This window comes from Nansenia antarctica, assembly GCF_963989245.1.
Source record: "Nansenia antarctica genome assembly, chromosome: 4".
NCBI lineage: Eukaryota > Metazoa > Chordata > Actinopteri > Argentiniformes > Microstomatidae > Nansenia > Nansenia antarctica.
In genome coordinates, this window is record NC_137689.1 from 46,439,586 (window position 1) to 46,464,656 (window position 25,071).

The 25,071-nt window shown below is 45.4% G+C and overlaps 2 protein-coding genes across 2 annotated transcripts; both read left to right on the forward strand.

Annotated features, from left to right (window-relative positions):
- Positions 1-17,254: 17,254 nt before the first annotated feature.
- LOC308156014 (pepsin A-like) lies at positions 17,255-18,175 on the forward strand (the record flags this gene model as incomplete). Its single annotated transcript, XM_080529376.1, has 4 exons — positions 17,255-17,310; positions 17,477-17,627; positions 17,748-17,865; positions 17,961-18,175. 4 exons carry the CDS (start codon positions 17,255-17,257, stop codon positions 18,173-18,175), a joined length of 540 nt encoding a protein of 179 aa, XP_080385502.1.
- Positions 18,176-19,059: 884 nt separating this feature from the next.
- Positions 19,060-20,670, forward strand: LOC308156015 (pepsin A-like; the record flags this gene model as incomplete). Its single annotated transcript, XM_080529377.1, has 6 exons — positions 19,060-19,077; positions 19,325-19,521; positions 19,600-19,713; positions 20,019-20,160; positions 20,314-20,412; positions 20,527-20,670. 6 exons carry the CDS (start codon positions 19,060-19,062, stop codon positions 20,668-20,670), a joined length of 714 nt encoding a protein of 237 aa, XP_080385503.1.
- Positions 20,671-25,071: the final 4,401 nt, after the last annotated feature.

Sequence of the window (25,071 nt, forward strand, 5' to 3'; positions counted from 1 at the left end):
AGATTAATGTCTGAATAGAGCAGATTAATGTATGAATAGAGCAGATTAATGTCTGAATAGAGCAGATTAATGTGTGAATAGAGCAGATTAATGTCTGAATAGAGCAGATTAATGTATGAATAGAGCAGATTAATGTATGAATAGAGCAGATTAATGTCTGAATAGAGCAGATTAATGTCTGAATAGAGCAGATTAATGTATACATAGAGCAGATTAATGTCTGAATAGAGCAGATTAATGTATGAATAGAGCAGATTAATGTATGAATAGAGCAGATTAATGTATGAATAGAGCAGATTAATGTCTGAATAGAGCAGATTAATGTATGAATAGAGCAGATTAATGTCTGAATAGAGCAGATTAATGTATGAATAGAGCAGATTAATGTATGAATAGAGCAGATTAATGTCTGAATAGAGCAGATTAATGTATGAATAGAGCAGATTAAGCATATGTATTGGAATTATAACCCATTGTGACGCGGAGATATTCGGCCGTAAGCGACGCCCCCCCCCCCCCCCCACCGCTGCTGCTCAGATAACCGCTTCCTGGATGAAACTCCCGCTGACAGCGGGGCGAGAGAATATTTCTACCCGGGAATTCGCTCCTTGCTGTGTCGACGGTGATAGGAGTGTAGGATCGACACCATTCAAATGGTTTTGGATTCCCTGTCCTCTCCCCTATCCGGACACGTTTTAATTGTTATCCTAACCCACGGTAAATCACAGTTATTAATTATTCCATTTTGAATTGCACTTGCATTAATTAGTTAGGCCACATTTAGGGTTAGGGTTAAGGTTAGGGTTAGGGTTAGGGTTAGGGTAACCATAGGGTTTCCAATTCAAAATGGAATAATCCCGAGAGAAGCCCCGACAGGCGCACATAACAGGCGCACCCCTGCGCTATCAGAACGAGCTACCCCAATGTCACGTCGGAATTCGACGTTTGGATGCAAATGTCACGTCGGAATTCGACGTTTGGATGCAAATGTCATGTCAGAATTCGACGTTTGTCCATCAACGTCGAATTCTGACGTCTGCCGTGTGAGACCAGGCTGATTAGAGTTAGTAGATTTGTGACAGCCCCCCAGTGTGTCTGAATTGGAGTCCTAGTATACTGTACTTCCAAATGGTTTAGCATGGGGGGTCAGGTTCAGTACTAGATTTGGGCCGAGGTCCAATAGTGTCCTACCTACAAAAGGTTTTGTACATATAATCATTTTGTTCATATAATAATGTTGTACACATAGTAATCCACAGTATGATTATGTATTTGTGTATGTTGTTAAAAAAAAAAATATATATATATAATTATGTATTTGTGTATGTTGTTTAAAAAAATATAAAAAATAAAAAAACTCATGCAGTACTACATAACGACACCTGGGGTCGCTTGACACAACGGCAGGCGGGGAATATACGGAAGCGGGGAACATAGAACCCTTTTTCGGAAGCGGGGAACATAGAACCCTTTTTCTGAAGTTTTCGGAAGAGGGGAACATAGAACCCTTTTTTTTTTTTTTGCTAAGAAAACGGGGAACATAGGACCCGGGGAACATAGGACCCGGGGAACATAGGGATGACCCCCATGAAACAACAGCTATAAGCGATAGTCACGGGTATCTCGGCCAATCATTTTGTTGTTTTTGCTATACAGTCCATTCACTTTCCCTGTTAGCACGACACATTGTCCACATCTCCATTTCCAGTGACATCGCACCTGACATAAATAATCATGTATGCTCGTCCATGAATTGTGCTTTCATCTAATGTTTTGCTACTACGGGAATCAAGTGATTTGACATTAGAAATGAATTTGTTTCATCTCTTGTGCAATGTGCTCTACAATCTGGGCACATGAATGATCGGATCGGTGAGCAGGGGCCAACTGTCGCGCCATTCATCTCATTAAGTTTCATAATTGGATTCAGTTTTGTATAAGGCATCCTTTCTTTAGAGACAGTATAGGCTGCTCTGAACGAACTAGCTGTCTCCTTATACATACTGGAGGTGAGTTCTGCTACTTTCTTCGGAAGCACTTTAGTCCAGTCAATCTAACTCAAAAAAAGGCCCAACCCAGGACAAATTGCAATGGTAATGTTTCATAGTTTTTATTGTTCCTAATACCCTCCTGCATCATATATTAAAAGTCTTACTTGATTAATTTATTGGATCATACTTTTTTCAAGGTCAAAAGAGGTTAAACAATGTTTTAGAGTGACGCCATCTGGGTAAAATGGTGTTAATATTGGAGGGCCTATGTATACCTATCCAACATATTTGGTGTCTTTTCCTATGTTTTGGGGGTCAATCTTTCCAATAAAACACATTTTCAGAGGATATTCTTAAGTCTTATACCTGTATTAGGGGTACAACTACCCCAACACCCACTTATTTGCCAAATGTTCATGTTAATGTTAAAATGTTAATTTTCTATGGAATTTGCATATTTTACCCCAGATTGCCATGGTAAGAAGGAAACTATTGGGTTTTCATCCTTGAAACCTTTTTAATTGGATTCTCTGGCCGCACAAATGTACAGTTTGACACCAAATTTGTAATTATAACTATAACAGTAGCAAATATATGGGGTGTGGTAATTGCCAATGGGCTCTGATGTATTGTTGGCGGCCATTTTGAAATAAAAGCAGATCTCACTTGTGTCTTTGGATAAAAGTTTTTCTATCACCCTAAGGTACTTGCATGCCAAAGGGGACATGTGTTGCATGAACTGAAGTCAACGCGCTATATTTTGGTTTAACAGCCTCTACTAATGCCTAGTGCGTTCCACAACGGACCTTGCCCGGCCACGCTCTAAATTATACTGGATTTTCTCTGGTGTCTGGGAGTTAGCATCCCCCTTGAAATAAAAATAGTCAAAATCATCCCCCTTCTAAAACTGCCACCCCCCCTTTCCATCCATTATGTCATTTTATCAATGAATGTGGTATTACTGCTATTTTAAGGTGCGAGGGGGCACGCACACATGCAATGACATTTTTACCAAGTCACTAACACTGAAGTCACTGACGCTGAGGGGATGCTAAAATTGTCCTCATTATGATAAAATCCACCACCTCCCCTGATTTTCTTTTACAACTTGAGTACTGAGTAGAAGCATTTGCCTGGTTAGTGGTCATAATCAAAAGTTACAAATGCAACTTACAGAGAAGCCACCTTTCTCTGCCCTCTCCCCCTTCCAGACGAACACCTACCCTATATTATAGCACTTGGCTTAATTCAGCCGCTATAATTGAGCCGCTATCACAGGCGTTAATACAAACCTCATTCACCTGCGTTCATTTTACCTGCGTTGGTATTTATAGAAGGAAGCATGTACGCAATTTTAAACGAGCGCAGCCCGTTTTATAAATAATGCTTACGTCCGTTTAGAAAAATGTGCTTACGTGAAAGTCAAAGATGACGTTCAAGTACTTTTTTATAAATGAGGCCCCAGAGTTTGTATCTGCACTGGGCTAGGACTGATAATTACCTCTGTGAAAACACTGGATGACTATTGTAATACACTGTTATTGAAACAGTGCTATAGCCATGAGACCTGATAGACCTAGACCAGCTTAATGAGACCTGATAGACCTAGACCAGCGTCATGATACCTGATAGACCTAGACCAGCTTAATGATACCTGATAGTACCCCTCCTGACCCCCCGCTTGCCTAAACGACCATCGCCTGCTACTCCCTTAAATAAATAGACCCCTTGGGGTTTTACTTTATAACTGTCTCTGTCATAACTGTCATCACAAAACCTTGTCTACCTCTTTACCCATGCTTTGGGTTAGGATTATGGTTAGGTCTTTACCCATGCTTTGCCCACACTGTTGTATCTCCTGCGACTCCAGGCGGGTGTGGCAGGGGGTTCAGCACATGACAAACTTCAGAGCCAACAGGCTCACAGCCGCGGAGGACGACCCCCTGCTGGCGGAAAAGCTGAACTCCTTCTACGCCCGGTTCGACGAGGGGCGAATGGAGGTAACCACAACACAAACACCACTCTCTCCAGCTCTCAGCAGCCTCACCCTCACAGAGCATGAAGTGAGACGCGTGCTGAAGGCGGTGGACCCCAGGAAAGCCTCAGGGCCGGATGGCGTCCTGGGACGGGTGCTGAGGGACTGCGCCGACCAGCTGGCCGGGGTTTTCACCAACATCTTTAACCAGTCCCTGTCCCAGGCCACCATCCCACCCTGCTTGAAAACCTCAACTATCATCCCAGTCCCGAAGAAAAGCACGGTGAGCTGCCTAAACGACTACCGCCCGGTGGCACTCACACCAATCATCATGAAGTGCTTCGAGAAACTAGTCCGGGCCCACATACTCACACGCCTCCCGCCCAACCTGGATCCATACCAGTTCGCCTACAGAGCCCACAGGTCCACAGAGGACGCCATCGCGACGACTCTCCACTCCACTCTATCCCACCTGGAGAGGGGAAACAGCTACGCAAGACTGCTCTTTGTGGACTTCAGCTCTGCCTTCAACACCATCCTTCCAGACAGGCTAGTGACCAAACTACTAGACCTGGGACTATCACACTCTATGGCAGTGGCGGCTGGTGCTAAAATGTTTGGGTGGGGCACAGGTTATGGGGGCATGCTCCACAGGGAATAATATCAACTTTAAAATCTGGATTTACAGTCAATTTTAGGATGAGAATAGCTCTACCCCCCTGTACAGACCTCGCCATCCCCTCTACCCCCCTGTACAGACCTCTTCATCCCCTCTACCCACCTCTACAGACCTCTTCATCCCCTCTACCCACCTCTACAGACCTCTCCATCCCCTCTACCCACCTCTACAGACCTCTCCATCCCCTCTACCCCCCTGTACAGACCTCTTCATCCCCTCTACCCCCTGTACAGACCTCTCCATCCCCTCTACCCCCTGTACAGACCTCTCCATCCCCTCTACCCCCCTGTACAGACCTCTCCATCCCCTCTACCCCCTGTACAGACCTCTCCATCCCCTCTACCCCCTGTACAGACCTCTTCATCCCCTCTACCCTCCTCTACAGACCTCTTCATCCCCTCTACCCTCCTCTACAGACCTCTTCATCCCCTCTACCCCCCTGTACAGACCTCTTCATCCCCTCTACCCCCCCTGTACAGACCTCTCCATCCCCTCTACCCTCCTCTACAGACCTCTCCATCCCCTCTACCCTCCTCTACAGACCTCTCCATCCCCTCTACCCCCCTGTACAGACCTCTTCATCCCCTCTACCCCCCTGTACAGACCTCTTCATACCCTCTACCCCCCTGTACAGACCTCTTCATCCCCTCTACCCCCCTGTACAGACCTCTTCATCCCCTCTACCCCTCTGTACAGACCTCTTCATCCCCTCTACCCCTCTGTACAGACCTCTTCATCCCCTGTACAGACCTCTTCATCCCCTCTACCCCCCTGTACAGACCTCTTCATCCCCTCTACCCCCCCTGTACAGACCTCTTCATCCCCTCTACCCCCCTGTACAGACCTCTTCATCCCCTCTACCCCCCTGTACAGACCTCTTCATCCCCTCTACCCCCCTGTACAGACCTCTCCATCCCCGCTACCCCCCCTGTACAGACCTCTTCATCACCTCTACCCCCCTGTACAGACCTCTTCATCACCTCTACCCCCCCTGTACAGACCTCTTCATCACCTCTACCCCCCTGTACAGACCTCTTCATCACCTCTACCCCCCCCCTGTACATACCTCTTCATCACCTCTACCCCCCCAGTTTTCTCTACAATTTCTACAATTTTCTCTCTACAGTTTCTACACGTCAACGTGTACCGAAACACTTGTTTCCAACGTGGTCCTACGTTTCTCCTACACCAAGACACATACAAAGAGCATAGAAACATACAAAGAGCATAGAAGATACAATCAGAATACAGTCTGCCATTCCTTCTCCCAGCATCGATTTGGTTTTCCTATCATGACTGAAGGACAGATGATTCACTTACTTACACAAGTTTGACTTCGGTAATAGGTCCAGTTGCAATATCAAGTTGGGAACAAAAGATGCCTCCTTCTAATCCATTTGTTCAATTTGTTTACAAAGTCCGGTAGTGGAAAGCAGAACAACGCATTTGTTACTTCACATCCCGCTAGCCATGTTTTCTTCTCATACCAACCCCTCGTAAATCCTCGGTTATACGATTTTCCAATTTTCCCTGCCTTTGTATAAACTTGCTTTATAATTAAATTTGGTCTGGGTGGTCCTAATTCCTTTACTGTTAATTTCTCCTGGTTGCTACGACGGCTGAACGGTGTTTCTTTTAAAGATTCAACCGAGTTGTTCAGAACATTACTAGCCATGGTGAAGCAGGTGAACGAACGTGACGCCGGCCGTATGACATGACGTAAGCACGTACGATTCTTTGTGCATGTCCCAAAACCCCATAGACAAATGACCGAATGGCCTGAAGTTACCAAAATAGATTTTACATGCAAGTCTACGAGAACAGCCTAGTGCACTTTCGAGTAGACTGAAAGTTGCCCTGAAAGGGGCGGGACTTGAAGCTGATTGGAACATACTCCACAGAACACTAGCTGATTGGACTATGATATACTCCACAGAACACTAGCTGATTGGACTATGATATTCAGAAGCAACACTGTCTAGAAGTCATAGAAAAAAAATCTCTCTCTTCTCCCTTTGGTGGGGCATTGTCCAATTGCCCCTAATGAACCAGCCTCCCCTGCTCTATGGGCCCTATTATGCACTTCATAAGTCTTAAGCAATAAGACGAGGCGGTAGATCTAAACTTAAGACGTGGAGGCGTGGTCAAGGCCACTTTGCTATTATGCGTGCGGTAGTGGGCGCCTAAAACCCGGCGCTAAGCAAAGAAATTAGTCATGGGTGTGTTTTGGGCATCTTCTCAATCAACCCAATCAGCATGCCAGGTGCCATTCCCTTTAAGAACCGGCTGCGTTGAGTCTTTAGCGCTATGCTATTATGGAAGTCCTAAGAAGGAGGTCAGCGCGCTTCTCTGCAGAAGAAAGTAACAAGCTCGTGCATGAGGTCAAGGCTCGTCAGTTCGCAATCTTTGGAACGGCGCGAAATCCTCCCCGAGCCGAGGTGGTGAAACAGGCATTGGTGGCTATGTCATTGCTGACCAAACGACATATGTCAGTTACTGCCTGACGGGTGAAGCGCAGCTCATACAAGCATTGCTGCTCTGTAAACAGAATAAAAGAATATATATAGGCTATATTATACATATTTTAATAATAGGCTATAATATAATTGTAATTGCAATATATTATAGCATTATTAACAGTTGGATCACCAAACTGAAAGCGCTAAAATGCTTAGATCACGAATCCAGGATTGATTTGAGATTTGGCCTACCTGTCAGCCCGAGGTAACACAGTCGTTGCCGGTATATGCGCTCGGCTCGCCGTCTTCGTCTATCATAATTCCTTCCTAGGATATATTCCATTGTTCTCTCTCTCTGGCTTAACATTTGCCAGTGGTGGCATACAGGGGCGGCGCTAGAGGGGTGGCTACTGGGGCTCAAGCCCCGGATGTTTTCTGAAAAGCCCCGAATGTTTTACTAGCCTGCCCTGCCCTGAAGAAGAAATGATCTCAATCAGTGCCTGACTTGCAAAATTGTAAGGATGGATATCCCAAAGTTGTTTTCAACAAAACAAGCGCCAAGAACTGTTGCAGCAGCAGTATCAGCAGCAAGAATGACATCACCAGCAGTGATGACATAGATGATGTTTCAGGTTTGTGAATCTTATTAGAAAGGTGACTGACTCACTGACACTACTTTTCCGGTTTGCTGATGCTAGCTGGCTGTCATAACATAACGTTATGTTATAATGAAAATGAAACATAGCAAGGTACTGTTACGGTACATGGTAAGAAATCAAACAAAGGATAATACTTATACAAATAAAGTGAATAACAGGCTGATAGTCTTTGATATCTGCACTCTGGTTGACTGAGTAACAAGTGAAAAAGAATGATGTAACGTTAATGTTACAGCTAGTAAACATGGAGTAACCACATTAAGTATGCCCTTATGGTAGTATGTATGTATACAGAACATGACTCAAATCTATCCTAAGATGTAACGCTAACTAACTAAGTTTGTTTAATGTCCCAGGGGGGATTTGATTTCACAGTACTATACACAGGCCAACAATACATGTAATATATCGTCATATAACACAGGACAAGACTCTAAATACAATATAAGTGGTGAGCACAGAGTCTGCCCTGATATACATACTGTAACATAACTAGCCTCAGCCCATCAATTATGTAATTCTATACAAATATAAATTATGGTGACTGACTGACAGGGGGAGCTACGTGTGCTGACCTCCCTCTGTGCCCAGAACCACCACAATTAGTTTGCTTCATTAAAGGGTGTGAATGTATATGTGTTCTCCAGTGCCTTTTGTCCGCTTTAAGGTGGTGGTAAGTTGAAGGTTGAAGGCAAAATTTTCCGCCGCGCTCCGCGCGCACATTACATTCTCCCTCTGGGCTAAGCCCCGGATCTCCTACGATCCTAAATCCGCTCCTGGGTGGCATTTATACTGTGACCGGAATTGACGTCTTGCCGTGGAGCCACGTGCGTGTTCTGCCTACAGGGGTGAGATCGAGGGGCTGCAGAGATGGTGCAGTTTAAACAATCTGGAGCTAAATGCTCTAAAAACAGTGGAGATGGTGGTGGACTTCCGAAGGAAAGCAGCCCTGCCCCCTCCCATCACGCTGGGAGGTACCCCGGTGGCCTCCGTGGAGTCATGCCGCTTTCTAGGCATGACCATCTCCCGGGACCTAAAGTGGGAGCAGAACACCGAGGTCCTCACAAAGAAGGCCCAGAAGAGGATGTTCTTCCTCCGGCAGCTGAGGAAACTCAGGCTGCCGAGGTCCATGATGGTCCAGTTCTACACGGCCATCATAGAATCCATCCTCACCCACTCCATCATCACCTGGTTCCCTGCTGCAACGACCAAGGACAAGGCCAAGTTGCAGCGGGTGCGACGTTCAGCAGAGAGGGTGATCGGCTGTCCCTTGCCCTCCCTCAACTCCCTGCATGACACCAGGGCTCTGAGGAGGGCAAGGAAGATCATGGCTGACCCCTTCCACCCCGGCCACGGCCTCCTCACCCTGCTTCCCTCTGGAAGAAGGTTGCGGCTGCCTAAGGCACTTAAGGCCCGCCACAGGCTCAGCTTCTACCCCTCAGCCGCCAGGCTGTTAAATGACTCTGGCTTCCCCCCCCCCCCCCGCCCCCAAGTCTGCCCAGGACTGAACTGGACTCAAAAAAAACTCTGCACTGCACTTTACTTTATACCGCACTATCCAATGCACTGTTGTCTGTCCTGTGTTGTTGTTGTGTTATCCTGTTTTTTGATATGTGAAAAAAGTATAAACGCACTTGCTGTGGTGACGAAGCAAATTCCTATATGTGTAATGCATAGTGGCAATAAACATTATCTCAATCTCAATCTCAATCTCAATCTCAATCTCTCAAACCGCGGAGGCGCGCTCGTGTTTCAAAACGTGCATGAAGTCTAAACTTAAGAACTTTTCAAACCACTTCTTAGCGCTAGGAGCAAAGTCAGATCGCATAATAGCAGGGGCGCCTAGTGCACTTCATTAACATATGAACACTCCCACAATGAGTAATATATGCACGGGAGTTTTACGTCTTATGTGTGGGCGCCTATCGACAGTGGCGGATTAACGCATAGGCTTACTAGGCTGCAGCCTAGGGCCACCACCACTAGGGGGCCACCTAACATTGGATAAAAAAAAATATATATATATATATAATAATAATAATAAAATAACATATTATTTTCTATCCTGAGGCGGCGAGGCCCCCCTATATTTTCTATCCTGAGGCCCCCCTATATTTTCTATCCGCTTGTTAAGTCTGAAGTTCAAAAGTGACGTTTAGCCATTTCCGTTTTGGAAACCAAACCAAACCACCCCAGAAATTCAAAAGTTGCAAAAATGAAGCGGACGCACATGAGTGGGGCCAAAAAACGAAAAGAACTAATGAAAAAAGAACTAAATATAGCAAAGTTGCCCAAGATTTCAACATTTTTTTCTAATAATGCTGCTGCGCCTGAAACGACCAATGTTGTCGAGAGTGAGAGCCACGAAACGGTTAGCTCTGGGTCGGGTGTCGCTAGCACAAGCAGCGCTGAGGCGAACATGGGGGGGGAGATGCAGGCTGTCGAGGCTGAGCGCGGAGAAGAGGCACTAACGTTACCAGTACCACCACCAGCTGACAGTGACACTGATACCGAGCAGGACAATCAAGAAGAGGAGGCAACACGTGGACCACCAGGTCCAGACACAAATCCTACCACCACTTACAGCTCGGATCCTGGATTGTGGGATACAGTTGGTGAAGACATGAGAACATATTGGATTAAGATGGGGCCACAATGTTGTCAAAATGAAGATGCTAATGTCGCCGCTTCAGAAACACAGCACAAGCATCAGAAGAGGTATTTTTCAAAAAAACTATTTAAAAGAAAAAAAAGTCAAATGGCGAAACCGTGCCTCGAGAATGGTTAATTTATTCACCTGCAAAAGGAAAAGTATTTTGTTTCGCATGTAAATTATTTGCAGACGGTGCTCATAAATCAGGACTCAAAACAGGCTACAATGACTGGAAAAACGCAGCAGTGTGTCTGGCTGAGCATGAAGGTTCCGAAAGTAGCTTTCCTATGTGATGCGCAGCGCTGCTGCTGGCTGTATTGACTCAGAACTAAAAAAGCAGTTTAACAACGAGTGTGCTTATTGGACAGATGTGTTAAAGCGAGTGGTTGTAGTGGTGAAGTTTCTTGCAGAGCGAGGATTACCATTGAGGGGACACTGTGAAACCTTTGGCCAGCCTGATAATGGGAATTTTATGGGTGTGTTGGAAGCGATCAGTGTGTTTGATCCATTCTTGAAAGCGCACATAGACAAATATGGAAATGCTGGCAAGGGAACCACATCTTACCTCTCATCAACAACATGCTTAGAATTTATTGAATTGATGGGAGAGCATGTTCTAGCTGAGATAATCAGTCAGGTAAAAATAGCAAAGTATTTTTCAAACAGCGTCGACTCTACACCAGATGTTGCACACACAGACCAGCTCACATTCATCATACGATATGTGTCACCAGATGGATGCGTGGAGGAGCGTTTTCTCAAGTTTTTGCCAATTCAGAGTCATTCAGGGGAGTCACTTTATCAGTCTGTTCTTGGCGTTTTGGAAGAAATGGGCATTGACATCAATAACTGCCGAGGCCAATGTTATGACAATGCAGCCAACATGTCCGGCATTTACAGTGGTTTGCAAGCACGCATTAAGAAGATAAATAATTTGGCCGAGTGGGTACCCTGCGCAGCGCATACACTCAATTTAGTGGGAGTTGCCGGTGTAGATTGTTGCCCTGTGACAATGGAATTTTTAAATTTTGTACAGACACTTTATAATTTTTGTTCCAAATCCACGGCGCGTTGGCAGATAATAACTGCGGGGCTAAATGTTATTGACAACAAGAGGCTGGAGACATTGAAAAGTTTGTCAGATACTAGATGGTCAGCACATGCGCAAGCAACAAAAGCACTACACCAGAACTATGCCAACATCCAAGAGTCACTGAAGAAGATGAGCGATGACCCGATCCAAAATGGCACTACTCGGGATGAAGCCACGACACTTTACACAAAGATGGAAAAATTAGAGAACGCCTTTCTGTGTTCTATGTGGAACACCATACTGCAGCGCTTTCACAAAACTAGCGAAGCTCTAAAGGCAGTAGAGCTGGATTTATGTAATGCTGTTGATTTAGTCTACTCATTGAGGGATTACGTGGCCAGTCTTCGGGACGATTTTGACAAGTTTGAGAGTGCTGCAAAAAACATGTCCCCGTTGTCCCAATACTACAAAGCAGACACACAGAGGCAGAGAAGACGAAAAAAACAGGCAGATGAATCCACTGAACCTGACTGTGAGCGATCAGGCCGAGACAACTTTAAAGTAACGGTTTATATCACTGTCATAGATCGACTCGTCATGGAACTAGAGAGGAGGTATCACTCATACAAAGATATTCAGCAGACATTTGTTTTTTTAAACAATATTCCATCCATCTCCATGCTAGATCTTCGCACAAGAGCGGCTAATCTGCAGAAGAAATATTATGCAGGTGATCTGGAGGAAGATTTTTTGGAGGAAATCAGACAATTCAGGGAATTCATTAAAGAAAATGAGGACACCTCAGCGAGGTCACTGCTGAAACTTATAAGAGGAAGGAAAATACAGGCAGTGTTTCCCAATGTTGATGTTGCACTCCGACTGTTTATGACTCTGCCTGTAACGAATGCCAGCGGGGAGCGGTCTTTTTCTAAACTGGCACTTGTCAAAAACAAACTAAGATCCACAATGGGCCAAGAGAGGCTAAATCACCTGTGCCTGATGTCAATTGAGTCTGACATTCTGCGCACATTGGATTACACCAGCCTCATTAAGGACTTTGCTGCCAGAAAATCAAGGAAAAAGACCTTCTAAGGGAAGGACCATTTATGATTGTGTTGCCTTAATCTGGGCATCTATCTCTTATTTTGTGGATGTAATTTGGACTGTTGCTGTATTGATTTTGTGTGTGTCTCTCTCTCTCTCTCTCTCTCTCTCTCTCTCTCTCTCAGACAACAGGAGAGCAACAGAGAGACAGACAGCAGGAGAGGACAGCAACAGAGAGACAGACAACAGGACAGCAACAAAGAGACAGACAACAGGACAGCAACAAAGAGACAGACAACAGGACAGCAACAGAGAGACAGACAACAGGAGAAGAGAGCAACAGAGAGACAGACAACAGGAGAGGAGAGCAACAGAGAGACAGACAACAGGACAGCAACAGAGAGATAGACAACAGGAGAAGAGAGTAACAGAGAGACAGACAACAGGACAGCAACAGAGAGATAGACAACAGGAGAAGAGAGTAACAGAGAGACAGACAACAGGAGAGGACAGCAACAGAGAGACAGACAACAGGAGAGGAGAGCAATAGAGACAGAACTGAGGTGAGGTGAGCAACAGAGATAGTTCAGGATAACAACCTTTTCAGTGCATTTTTTATTGTTTGCATTATGTTATTAAAGCACAATGTGTTTTATGGTAAAGCATTATGAGTGGTCTGTGTGTGCAGGGTGCTCGTGAGTTGTGTATTTTGGGGAGGGGGAGGCTCGTGTATGAATGAATGAATGGACTTTATTGTCATTGCTACAGTACAGGTACCAAACAACGAAATTTAGGAGGGGTGGCTCCCCTGGTGTTAGGAAAGGAAAAAAATAAGAATGGGGGGGGGGGGGCCTCACACAAAGGAGTAGCCTAGCGCCACTGACCACCTTAATCCGCCACTGCCTATCGACACCTGCATAATAGCAGTAGCGCGTATGAAGCGCATAATAAGGGTGGCGGTAGGTCTTAACCTGGCGGTGCGTCTTAATTAAGACTTAAGACGGCAAGTTAAGAAGTGCATAATAGGGCCCTATATGTGCATGGATCAAGGACTTCCTGTCTGACCGCCCCCAGAGGGTGCGGGTGGGCTCCCACACCTCCACAGCCCTCAGTCTCAGCACTGGGTCCCCCCAGGGCTGCGTGCTAAGCCCCATCCTCTACAACCTCTACACCTACGACTTCACCCCCGTCCACCCCAGCAACTCCATCGTAAAGTTTGCAGACGACACCACCGTGGTGGGCTGCATCTCGGGGGGGGACGAGGCGGCGTACAGGGATGAGGTAGAGCAGCTGAGCAAGCTGTGCAAGGTTAACAACCTGCTGCTGAACCAGTCAAAGACCCAGGAAATCATCGTGGACTACAGGAGGAAAAAATCTGAGGTCCAGCCCCTGCTCGTCGATGGAGGGAGCGTGGAGAGAGTCTCAACCCTCCGATTCCTGGGGGTGCACATACAGGATGACCTGTCCTGGAAGATCAACACAGCAGCCATCATCAAGAAGGCACAACAGCGGCTCTACTTCCTGAGAGTCCTCAGGAAAGACCACATCGGACAGGAGATGCTGGTGACCTTCTACCGCTGCGCAGTGGAGAGCATCCTCACCTACTGCATCTGCATCTGGTTCTTCAAGCCTGCAAACTGTGACACTTTAAAATAACGTGAAAAAATACTTTTGTGCAATATGACAACCCTAGTTGACTATCTGTGCAGTATAGTACAGTGGATTGTGTACATAGCCTTTATTTATGTAAACCAGCTCCTTACCTTCTTGTGATTTTATGCTTTTTCTAAAAAATAAATTAAAAAATCCCTTTCCTAACACCAGGGGAGCCACCCCTCCTAAATTTCGTTGTTTGGTACCTGTACTGTAGCAATGACAAATAAAGTCCATTCCATTCCATTCCATTCCATTCCATTCCAGCTGCACAGCCGCAGAGAGGAATGCGCTACAGAGAGTCGTGAGATCGGCCCAGAAGATCACCGGCGCCCCCCTCCCCTCTCTGGAAGAGCTGTACAACACACGCTGCCTCAGGAAGGCCTCCAAGATCTCCAGAGACCCATCCCACCCTGGGTACGAACACTTTGCTCGGCTGCCCTCGAACAAGCGGTTCAGGACCATGTTCGCAAGGACAAACAGACTGAAGCTCAGCTTCTACCCCAGGGCCATTCAGGCCCTGAACACAGCAAAGACCTAGGTTCTAGGCCCTGGACAATCTAGACAAATTGATGGCAGCTACCAGATTGAAATCAAGTGTAATACTGAAACACAACTGTGTACATTTCAAACCTGCAAACTGCGACACTTTAAATGAATGTGCAATAACACTATGTGCAATATGACAACCCTAGGGTACATAAGGTTCAGAGAATAGGAAATGTTAGAATAGGTATAGAATAGCATAGAGTACAGCACAGTGTTTTATTTGTATAGTATAGTATAGTGGATAGTGTACATAGCCTTTATTTATGTAAACCAGCTCTTTTCCCTTCTTGTTTTTTTTTTTTTTTTTTTCTAGCACCAGGGGAGCCCCCCCCTCCCAAATTTCGTTGTTTGGTACCTGTACTATATCAATGACAATAAAGACCATTCATTCATTCATTCATTCATTCATTCATTCATTCATTCATTCATTCATTCATAGAAAAGCAAAAATAAATTAAGAGCTTTTGGATGCCTTGTACTTCATGTATGTCTACTATATACAGACTGACCTTTAAAATGCTTGTTCTTGATATAAACATAATCTCTGTTTCTTGTTTCCCTTCTATGGGAGATTATCGCCACCACCAAGCACAGCACAGCACAGCACAGCACAGCACAGCACAGCACAGCACAGCACAGCACAGCACACTCCCAGGGTGTGGGAGCTTAGGGGTTAAGTGTCTTGCTCAAGGGCACAATGGCATTGGTGGTGGAATACCTTAGATATGAAGGCAACAAACCTCCAATCACCAGCTCACATTCGGCTCCCAACGACCTTCCGATTGCTGGCCGGCCTCTCTAACATGTCCCTTTCCCTCACTGTCCTCACTACTCCACCTCACCTGAATGATATTCTGGTTGATTTTTTATCTAGTTTTATTAGACAATTTTAAAATAAAAGAATAACAATGCATCTGAAGCAGATTCATACATACAAAATGTAAGTTATAAAACTATCAAGGATAGCACTACAAAGCTGAGCTGCTTCTTTCCATTGTGGTCTTTGTTGGAAAGGGATGAGGTAGGTATCAGGTATGTACAGTAGGTAGGTAACAGGTATGTACAGTATTCAGGGCAGCATGACAAATCAACACAACATCCTAAAGGTAATCAAGTGACACAGCAACATTGGAACATTCATAAAAAACAATAAAGCCCTAAGGTCTGCTGATATGCATGATAACTAGTCTGTTAATGTTCACCTCTAAGCCATTTTTTCAGAAGTATCTTAAATCTATACATTTTAAAAATAGTTTTCAGCTCTCCAGGCAAACTGAAAAAAGAACTGCCGCTGAGTATAGAAATGTCTCTTTACAGCTTCTAACCCTTACTGGCATGAGGTCCGTGGAGCTCCCTCTAGTGGAGCATGAAAGGGTATCACTGACGCAATTAAAATAGTTACTAAAATGTCTTGGGACTTCACCATATGGCACAACTGGATCTGTTTCATTCTATCTTAGACTTTGAGCCATCTTAGACTCTCGTAGTGAAAGTGCTCAAGGTGGGTACCGGATGGTAGCCTCAAAATGATCCTAACTAACTTGTTTTGTGATGTTTGCCGTTTCTTTTTTAAAACCTTGGGGACACTGTTGAACCAAGAGCAGCAAGCACAATCAAAATGGCACTGTATCAAAGCCCCTGCCAGGATTATCATGGTCGCTTGATCGAGTCTGGCTAGGAATCTAATCCTATTGTTGATCTTAGTAAGGACTTTCTGCACCATACTCTCTCCAGATAGGCTATTGTCCAGGACACAGCCAATATCATTCACAGACTCCTTCTCTGTAATCGGTGGGTTGCCTACCATTACTATAAAACCAGGGAGTTTTCTCAGTCTCGCCTTTGACCCAAACATGATTGACTCAGTTTTCCTTATGTGTAGGGACAGCTTGTTATCTCTTAACCAGTCTCGGACTTTGTGAAGTTCTACCATCAATCTTTGTTCTACCAAACTTTATTTATTGTCCTGGCACTCTGCTGGTGGAACGAGATTCCCACTGCTGTCAGGACTGCAAAGTCACTCCCTACCTTCCATCGTAGACTGAACACTCATCTCGTCACCTTAACTGTCCCTCCTGAAACCTCTCCATCCCCTCTAACACAAAAAGCAATAATTATGAAATGGCCTGAGCTGGAGTGTCCTCTGTCCCATGTGACATCATGAAATGATTCTGCCAACTCAGTACTTTTTCAAAGTTTGACATTGTCGAAAGGTTATCCATTATTCCGCGATTACTTATCATCTGCAGTGGAAATGGCTGTGTGTTTTGGCGTTAGTTGCTGTGACGAAGCAAGATGGAGATAGATACAGGCGCTGGTCTACCTGTATAAAAGACACCACACACCTATCCCAAGTCACTCATTCATAAGAACCTACAGGTGAGTCTTGTTCCTCCCAAGGTTTCTTCCTACTGTATTTATTGAGGTTTCCCTGATGGCTCTTCATGCCTTTTATGGCCCTAAGTCTCAGGTTGCTGTTAAACACTTCAAGGTGCGCTACAAAGAACTAGATTGATGTGTTTGTTGATTGCCAGGTGGAACCAGACCACAGCAGACATCATGAAGTGGGCTATCGTCTTGTGTGCCATGGTGGCACTCTCAGAGTGTCTCATCCGGTAAGTTCAAAACCATAATGCACCATGATGAATGAATGTGTTCGTAATGTCAAAAGATCACATTTTACTTTGCTCCGTTTCCTCCATGCATGACTGATCTGAATATTTAATATGTGACATATTGAACACAAGTAACTGTTTATGTTATTCATTTTGTTCCCTGCAGTGTCCCTCTCATGAAGGTGAAGAGTGCCAGGGAGCGTCTGGAGGAGCAGGGTCTGTGGGAGGAGCATCGGTTGAAGTTCCCCCCCAGACCCATGGAAAAGTTCGACTTGAGCCGCTCCGTCTCCAGTGAGCCCATGACCAATGACTATGATGTAAGAGTGTCCTGGCAGCCACAGCACTGCCTTTAATTACAGTGCAAAATGATGAATTGCCATTTTTGCTGCCTTTGACTATCTTGTCTTGTGGTTTCTCTGTGTCTCTCCTCTCCCTAGTTGTCCTACTTTGGTCCGATCACTATTGGTACTCCCCCTCAGTCCTTCCTGGTGCTCTTTGACACTGGCTCCTCCAACCTGTGGGTGCCCTCTATCTGGTGCACAAGCTCGTCCTGCAGTATGTACACACACACACACACACACACACAAATATTGTAATAGCAAGTTGGTCAATGACCTAGTCAAAGATAACCACCTCTCCTTTCCTTACAGAAAACCATCAACAGTACAACCCATACAAGAGTACAACGTACGTCTACAAGGCCAATGGCAAATACCTCGACATCTACTATGGAACTGGCTTCATGACTGGCTGGCAAATCTCAGATACTGTTAGGGTGAGGAACACAACCGTGCTTAACACCAAGGTGGCGTTGTGTGACGGGGTGGTGTGTGTAGTGGACCCAGGTGTGGTGCAGGACAGATAGACGATAGCAGGCAGCGTTTGGCACAACTAAAGACTTTTTACTAGAACCGAAAACTATAACAACAACCAGAACCCCCACAGAGAAACGCTGCTCAAACCGGTGCAATTCTGTAGGCTAGACCAACAGGGTTAGGGATAGGCTAGACCAACAGGGTTAGGGTTAGGCTAGACCAACAGGGTTAGGCTAGACCAACAGGGTTAGGGTTAGGCTAGACCAACAGGGTTAGGGTTAGGCTAGACCAACAGGGTTAGGGTTAGGCTAGACCAACAGGGTTAGGGTTAGGCGAGAGACCAACAGGGTTAGGGATAGGCTAGACCAACAGGGTTAGGGTTAGGCGAGAGACCAACAGGGTTAGGGATAGGCTAGACCAACAGGGTTAGGGATAGGCGAGAGACCAACAGGGTTAGGGATAGGCTAGACCAACAGGGTTAGGGTTAGGCAAGACCAACAGGGTTAGGGTTAGGCTAGACCAACAGGGTTAGGGTTAGGCTAGACCAACAGGGTTAGGGTTAGGCGAGAGACCAACAGGGTTAGGGATAGGCTAGACCAACAGGGTTGGGGTTAGGCGAGAGACCAACAGGGTTAGGGATAGGCTAGACCAACAGGGTTAGGGTTAGGCGAGAGACCAACCGGGTTAGGCAAGACCAACAGGGTTAGGGTTAGGCTAGACCAACAGGGTTAGGGTTAGGCGAGAGACCAACAGTCGAGAGACCTACCAGAACCAGCGGCTGGAGCAGCACTCAACTCCCTGTCCAGGCAGATACAAAAACAAGGCAGGAACACACTAACAGGAGAGACGAGGAGGATCACACAGCAGGGAGTGCTGGGAAGTGAGGACATAAATAGACAGGTGCCAAACATAAACAGATGACACACATTAATCCATGAGGAGAGCAGGGAGTGTAGGAATGTCCCAGGACCACCAGGGGACGCCAGAGGGAGGCACCAAGGAGCAGCCAAGGAAACTCTAACGTAACAATGTTGTGTCGGTTTTGTGACGAGATGCGATTAGAACATGGCTGATTCACATGTCATCATGATATCTGGTATTAGAACATGGCTGATTCACATTTCATCATGATATCTGGTATTTTGCACAATCCACCTCTTTCTGTTCTTCTGGTGATTTCCATCGTGTGTTTTCCTCAGGTGGGTGGGATCACCATCAAGAACCAGACCTTTGGAATTAGTAAGACGGAGGGAGCCTACGAGGGTGAGGTGCGATTTGATGGTATCCTGGGTCTGGCCTTCCCTCAGCTGGCAGCCGGTGGGATCACACCCGTGTTTGACAACATGATGTCTGAGGGTCTTGTAGCCCAGGACATGTTCGGTGTCTACCTGAGCGGGTAAGGAGCTGGAGAGAGTTCCTCTTTTTCTGAGCGGAGAAGGTGCTGGAGTGTCTTCAACAGAGTGCTCTCTTTTAGGCAGTCGACTGGCAGTGAGGTGACCTTCGGTGGTGTTGACCCCAACCATTACCAAGGCCAGATCACCTGGATCCCTGTGTCCTCCCAGACGTACTGGCAGATCGCTATTGAGAGGTACAGCACCATAGGGGGCTTGGACACTTATGGAGGGTTTAAGCAGGTTGTTTATGATCCTATAACATTTAAACACTATTGAATTACTGCAGACAGAACATGGTAGCAGTTTTAGATGTTAATAGAAGGTCATAGAGGGTTTATAAAAGGGTCCTACTAATTTCGAGCACTGGCAGCACTCAAGCACTATTGAAATGAAAGGGGATGAAAGGGTTAATGAAAACTGAAAGTGTTTGAGCTTTGTGTTGGCATGCAATGTACCACTAAATGACAAGCTCCTGATCTGCATGGCATGTCTACTCAAGCGTCACCATCAATGGCAAGGTTGTGGCTTGCAATGGCGGGTGCCAGGGTTTCGTGGACACTGGCACCTCTCTGCTTGCTGGACCCTCAAGTGACATCTCTGCCCTGAACACTGGTGTGGGAGCCACATACAACAACGGAAACGTAAGTAGCCTGCTGTAGCCTGAATGGCTCAGCGATTACATAGTGTGTTGGTCGTCATAAAACGATACATCCCATTCTCATAGCAGAGGGTGTTGATTATGTTATTCTCTCCCTTTCTCTCTCACTCATCCCATCTTTCTCTTCCTCCCTCAGTATGCTGTGGACTGTAACAACATTAACAACTTGCCTTCATTGACCTTCAACATCAACGGACACGCCTTCCCTCTCCCAGGCTCCGCCTATATCCGCCAGGTAAGACCACCGCAGTGTGTGTGTGTGTGTATGTGTGTATGTGTGTATGCGTGTGTGTGTGTCATGGCAGTCATTCAATCATCAAGTCTGACCAAATCTGTCTCACCACTACAGTCCTCCTACTATGGCTGCATCACCGGTTTCCAGCCACAGACGAGCTTTGGCAGCCTCTGGATCCTGGGTGACGTCTTCCTCAGAGAGTACTATGCCGTCTTCAACAGAGGCACCAATATGATTGGCTTGGCCAAGGCTCAATAATCACACCCAGATTAAGATGAACCCCCAGTTACATCTGAGGAGACTAATGTCCTTTCTAGATTAGACACAATATGCACAATAAAATTAGCAAGCCTCATGAAAGGTGTCATGGTCTTTTGTTCATGTTTCACAGCGAGAGTTACTCCACAACCATGTGAATGAGCTTATGTGCCTTGATCAGATGACCTTGTCCATGTTAATTATGAACTCAAACATAATATTCATCTACACAAGGCACTATTGACTAGTGACTTAGTATCAGACAATCATTAATCAACATAATCATACTCTTAGCAAAAATATTATATCAGGCTCTGAGAATTGAGAGTTTCAGGAAGTATGTGAGACATCACAGCACAATTGAAAGGTATATGGCACAAGCAAACCAAGAGAGGGTGGTATATGGAGAAAGGTGGGGTGGCCTGGGAGCACTGCGCTCCCATGTCCTATCTCTCTGCTGTCGGGCAGTGGAGCGCTCTGCCCGGTCCTTACTAGGTATGGAGGGTGTATCATGCCTGATTTAAATACAATACAAACATCGGAATGCAATACACACATCGGAATGGAATACACGTGTAACACCAAATACAATGCAAAAATACGGAATGTTTGTGCCAAAATAAAAGCAATGTGTATTACATTTGAGCGCAGCGTATTCCATTCTAGCATGTGTATTGTATTTGGTCACGAGTGTATTCCATTCTGCATGTGTATTACATTTGAGCGCTGTAGGTATTATGGCACTTGCAAATAGGCACTTGCAAATACAATGCAAATTAGTATCCGCCCATATGCAAATTAGTATCCGCCCATAGGTTCTGGGTACTCATTTGCATTGCAAATCCGATCTAATTTGCATTGTATTCCATTCCGATGTAGGTATTATGGCACCTACATCGGAATGGAATACAACCTTCCGGTTCCAGCCATAGGTTCTGCCCTTTCCGGCCATAAGTGGCGCTGTGATTCGCTATGGGAGCTTCAAGAGAGTATAAAAACTATGACATTTGTAGAGTTTGCCCTTTCACCAATTGCTGCACGTGTTGCCTTTTGTGTGTCTCCAGCCTTTCCACAGCCTATAGTATAGTATTTAGTATTATAGCCTATTTAGTATTATTTATTACTATTTAGCCTATTTAGTATTATAGCCATTAAAAATGTCGACATGGCCAGATGTGCTGCGGCAGGCAGCTGATGCCTTCGAAGAGACTAGTCTCCCTCCAGCCCACCTTGCTCCCAGTCCCCGAGCACCGCCTGCTGAACAGCCCCTGATCCACCCTGGCCCTTCTAGAGCCGTAACGACAGCTCGTGGTGTTGTGCAAGGTATGATATTAGCCCCAGATAAATTGTCATGATACCCCCGAAATAACCTACGCTGTTTTTCGACGTTATTTTCCTATAACAGACTGTGTCTACCACCTCAAATGAATTAATTTATGCCCAGCCAAATCCATGTTTAGAGATAGCTAACATTACATTGATCATAGGCCTACTCGTAAGACTTTTCAAAAAAATGCTGGTCGAGAGAGCTGGCGCTGCCTGTTTTCACCGCTTCTCCACGCTGTTTTTCGACGTTATTTTCCTATAACAGACTGTGTCTACCACCTCAAATGAATTAATTTATGCCCAGCCAAATCCATGTTTAGAGATAGCTAACATTACATTGATCATAGGCCTACTCGTAAGACTTTTCAAAAAAATGCTGGTCGAGAGAGCTGGCGCTGCCTGTTTTCACCGCTTCTCCACGCTGTTTTTCGACGTTATTTTCCTATAACAGACTGTGTCTACCACCTCAAATGAATTAATTTATGCCCAGCCAAATCCATGTTTAGAGATAGCTAACATTACATTGATCATAGGCCTACTCGTAAGACTTTTCAAAAAAATGCTGGTCGAGAGAGCTGGCGCTGCCTGTTTTCACCGCTTCTCCACGCTGTTTTTCGACGTTATTTTCCTATAACAGACTGTGTCTACCACCTCAAATGAATTAATTTATGCCCAGCCAAATCCATGTTTAGAGATAGCTAACATTACATTGATCATAGGCCTACTCGTAAGACTTTTCAAAAAAATGCTGGTCGAGAGAGCTGGCGCTGCCTGTTTTCACCGCTTCTCCACCCGAAATCTAGATAGCTATACTTGCAGTATACAGAGTAGATTCCCCTATACTTTTTTGGTCCCTAAAATGCCGAATGTGAATGTCTGTTGAATGCCGAATATAAAAACAACTTTACCACGGTGTGACATACTTAATTGTACCCAAAATTACAGAGGATATATTTTAATCATGATGTTTATTGGATGTAGGTGAGCTGTCACGGGTGTTTATGCCGTATCGCCGGTCAACGTCAGTTGGGAGCAGGGTTGTCCAGCGCAGACAGGAACAACCCTCAACTTACACCCACAACTTTTTCTGCCTGAGTGGCAGAAAGGACAGCCGTGTCCCTTCTGCCTATGGAAAGGAGGAACTCGTGGTGGCTGGTTTGGGCAACAGGCGCATAACGTTCCCTGGTAAAATTGATAGACAATGTAGCCTAATGTTAATTAAAATGTTTTTTGTTCTTTTTTAACGAGTAGCTTGTCTTACAGGGCTGTTTAATAACTTGTTCTTTGGACTTGTCCTAATAGTAACCTGTGTAATCTTTTTTTATATATATATATATATATATATATATATATATATATAAAGACAAAAGGTGCAGTGCCCAGGGGTTTATGGAACAATTGACCTTGGTGTATCCCAAGCTTGAAGGCAGTGGAGGAATTGAACTACTCAGGTCACAGGGCCAGACCAGAACAAGAGCTCTGGATGTAATCCAATGTCCTGGTAGTGGTTATACTCCACTCTTTCTTTGTGAATGTCATCTGGGAACATCCACTGTTTATATCAGGCCCCTTCAGAAAGATCTGGATCTGGATCCTGTAAGTGAAGCAAGCTTTCTTAACACATCAGATTCCTCTGTTATGACATTATTCCTTCTTGATTCCCATGTCTGTGTGCTTGATGTGAGGGTTGGACACTTGCCTTTATATTATCGTGTACTGTATATTTAAATTAGTAATACACTGATTATTTCTGACTTGTACAGTAGTACCTTCATTAGTATTGGGACAAAGTGAAATTTAAGGATAAAACAGTACTTTATTGTCTGTTATTGTATCAAACTTGTAGCATATATCTGATTCGATCAGTGTTGTATTTGTCTAATTCTAGGTGCCTATGGATGTTGAACCATGTAATGGACCCATGGTGGGCTGTTTATATTGTGGTCAACGATTCCTACACTCAAATATGAATGAGCATGTGGACAGTTGTGTGTAAGTTTGACATTTTTGTTATTTCATATGCCAGTATTTATGTAACAATAGTATTGGTAATTTCAATGTAGTAACCAAATGTCTAAACATTTCTTCCTTTCTTCCGCAAGGGAAACCCCCATGCCCCCCTCCAGCTCAGAGGGAACCTCCACGCGCCCCTCCACCTCAGGGAGAACCCCCATGCCCCCCTCCTCCTCAGAGGGAACCCCCATGCCCCCCTCCTCCTCAGAGGGAACCCCCATGCCCCCCTCCTCCTCAGAGGGAACCCCCATGCCCCCCTCCTCCTCAGAGGGAACCCCCATGCCCCCCTCCTCCTCAGGGAGAACCCCCATGCCCCCCTCCTCCTCAGAGGGAACCCCCATGCCCCCCTCCTCCTCAGGGAGAACCCCCATGCCCCCCTCCTCCTCAGGGAGAACCCCCATGCCCCCCTCCTCCTCAGGGAGAACCCCCATGCCCCCCTCCTCCTCAGGGAGAACCTCCATGCGCCCCTCCTCCTCAGGGAGAACCTCCATGCGCCCCAACACCTCAGGGGAGGGAGCAATAAGCCACGAGCAACCTGCAATTGGTTTGTGTTTTTTTTTTTACTGTTCTGAGTGCAAAAAAAAAAGCAGCATCCACACACTCAAATCTGTGCAAAAATCATTGTTTATTGCGAGCTGTGTGACACAGGTGTTTTGTGCATTGGCTAATCAAGTGATGTTGTTTGAACACCTCAGCTAAGTCTGATCACGGATGAGCGGTGGTATTTTCACTATTTTGACTGTTGAAAAAAATGTATAAAATGTGATAAGAATAGTTGCTATACTAATCAGTAATACTACATTGTTATTCATGCATGAATTCCTATTGTTACTGTTGTAAAGCATGACTTTTTAGACTTTTGAAGCTCTGGTTTTGAATGTAATTCAGTTTTGTTTTCACAGAATGGAAGACGGAGGAGAATATTGAGAGAGCAGCACTCTTATTCAGGCAGCATCTTCTGCGAAATGCTGAGCACAACCCTGTCCTCTGGGTCAGACTTGACATGAATGACGGTTCAGAAGATAAGGAGAGGAGTATTTTGGCTTTCTATAAGCAGCAGAA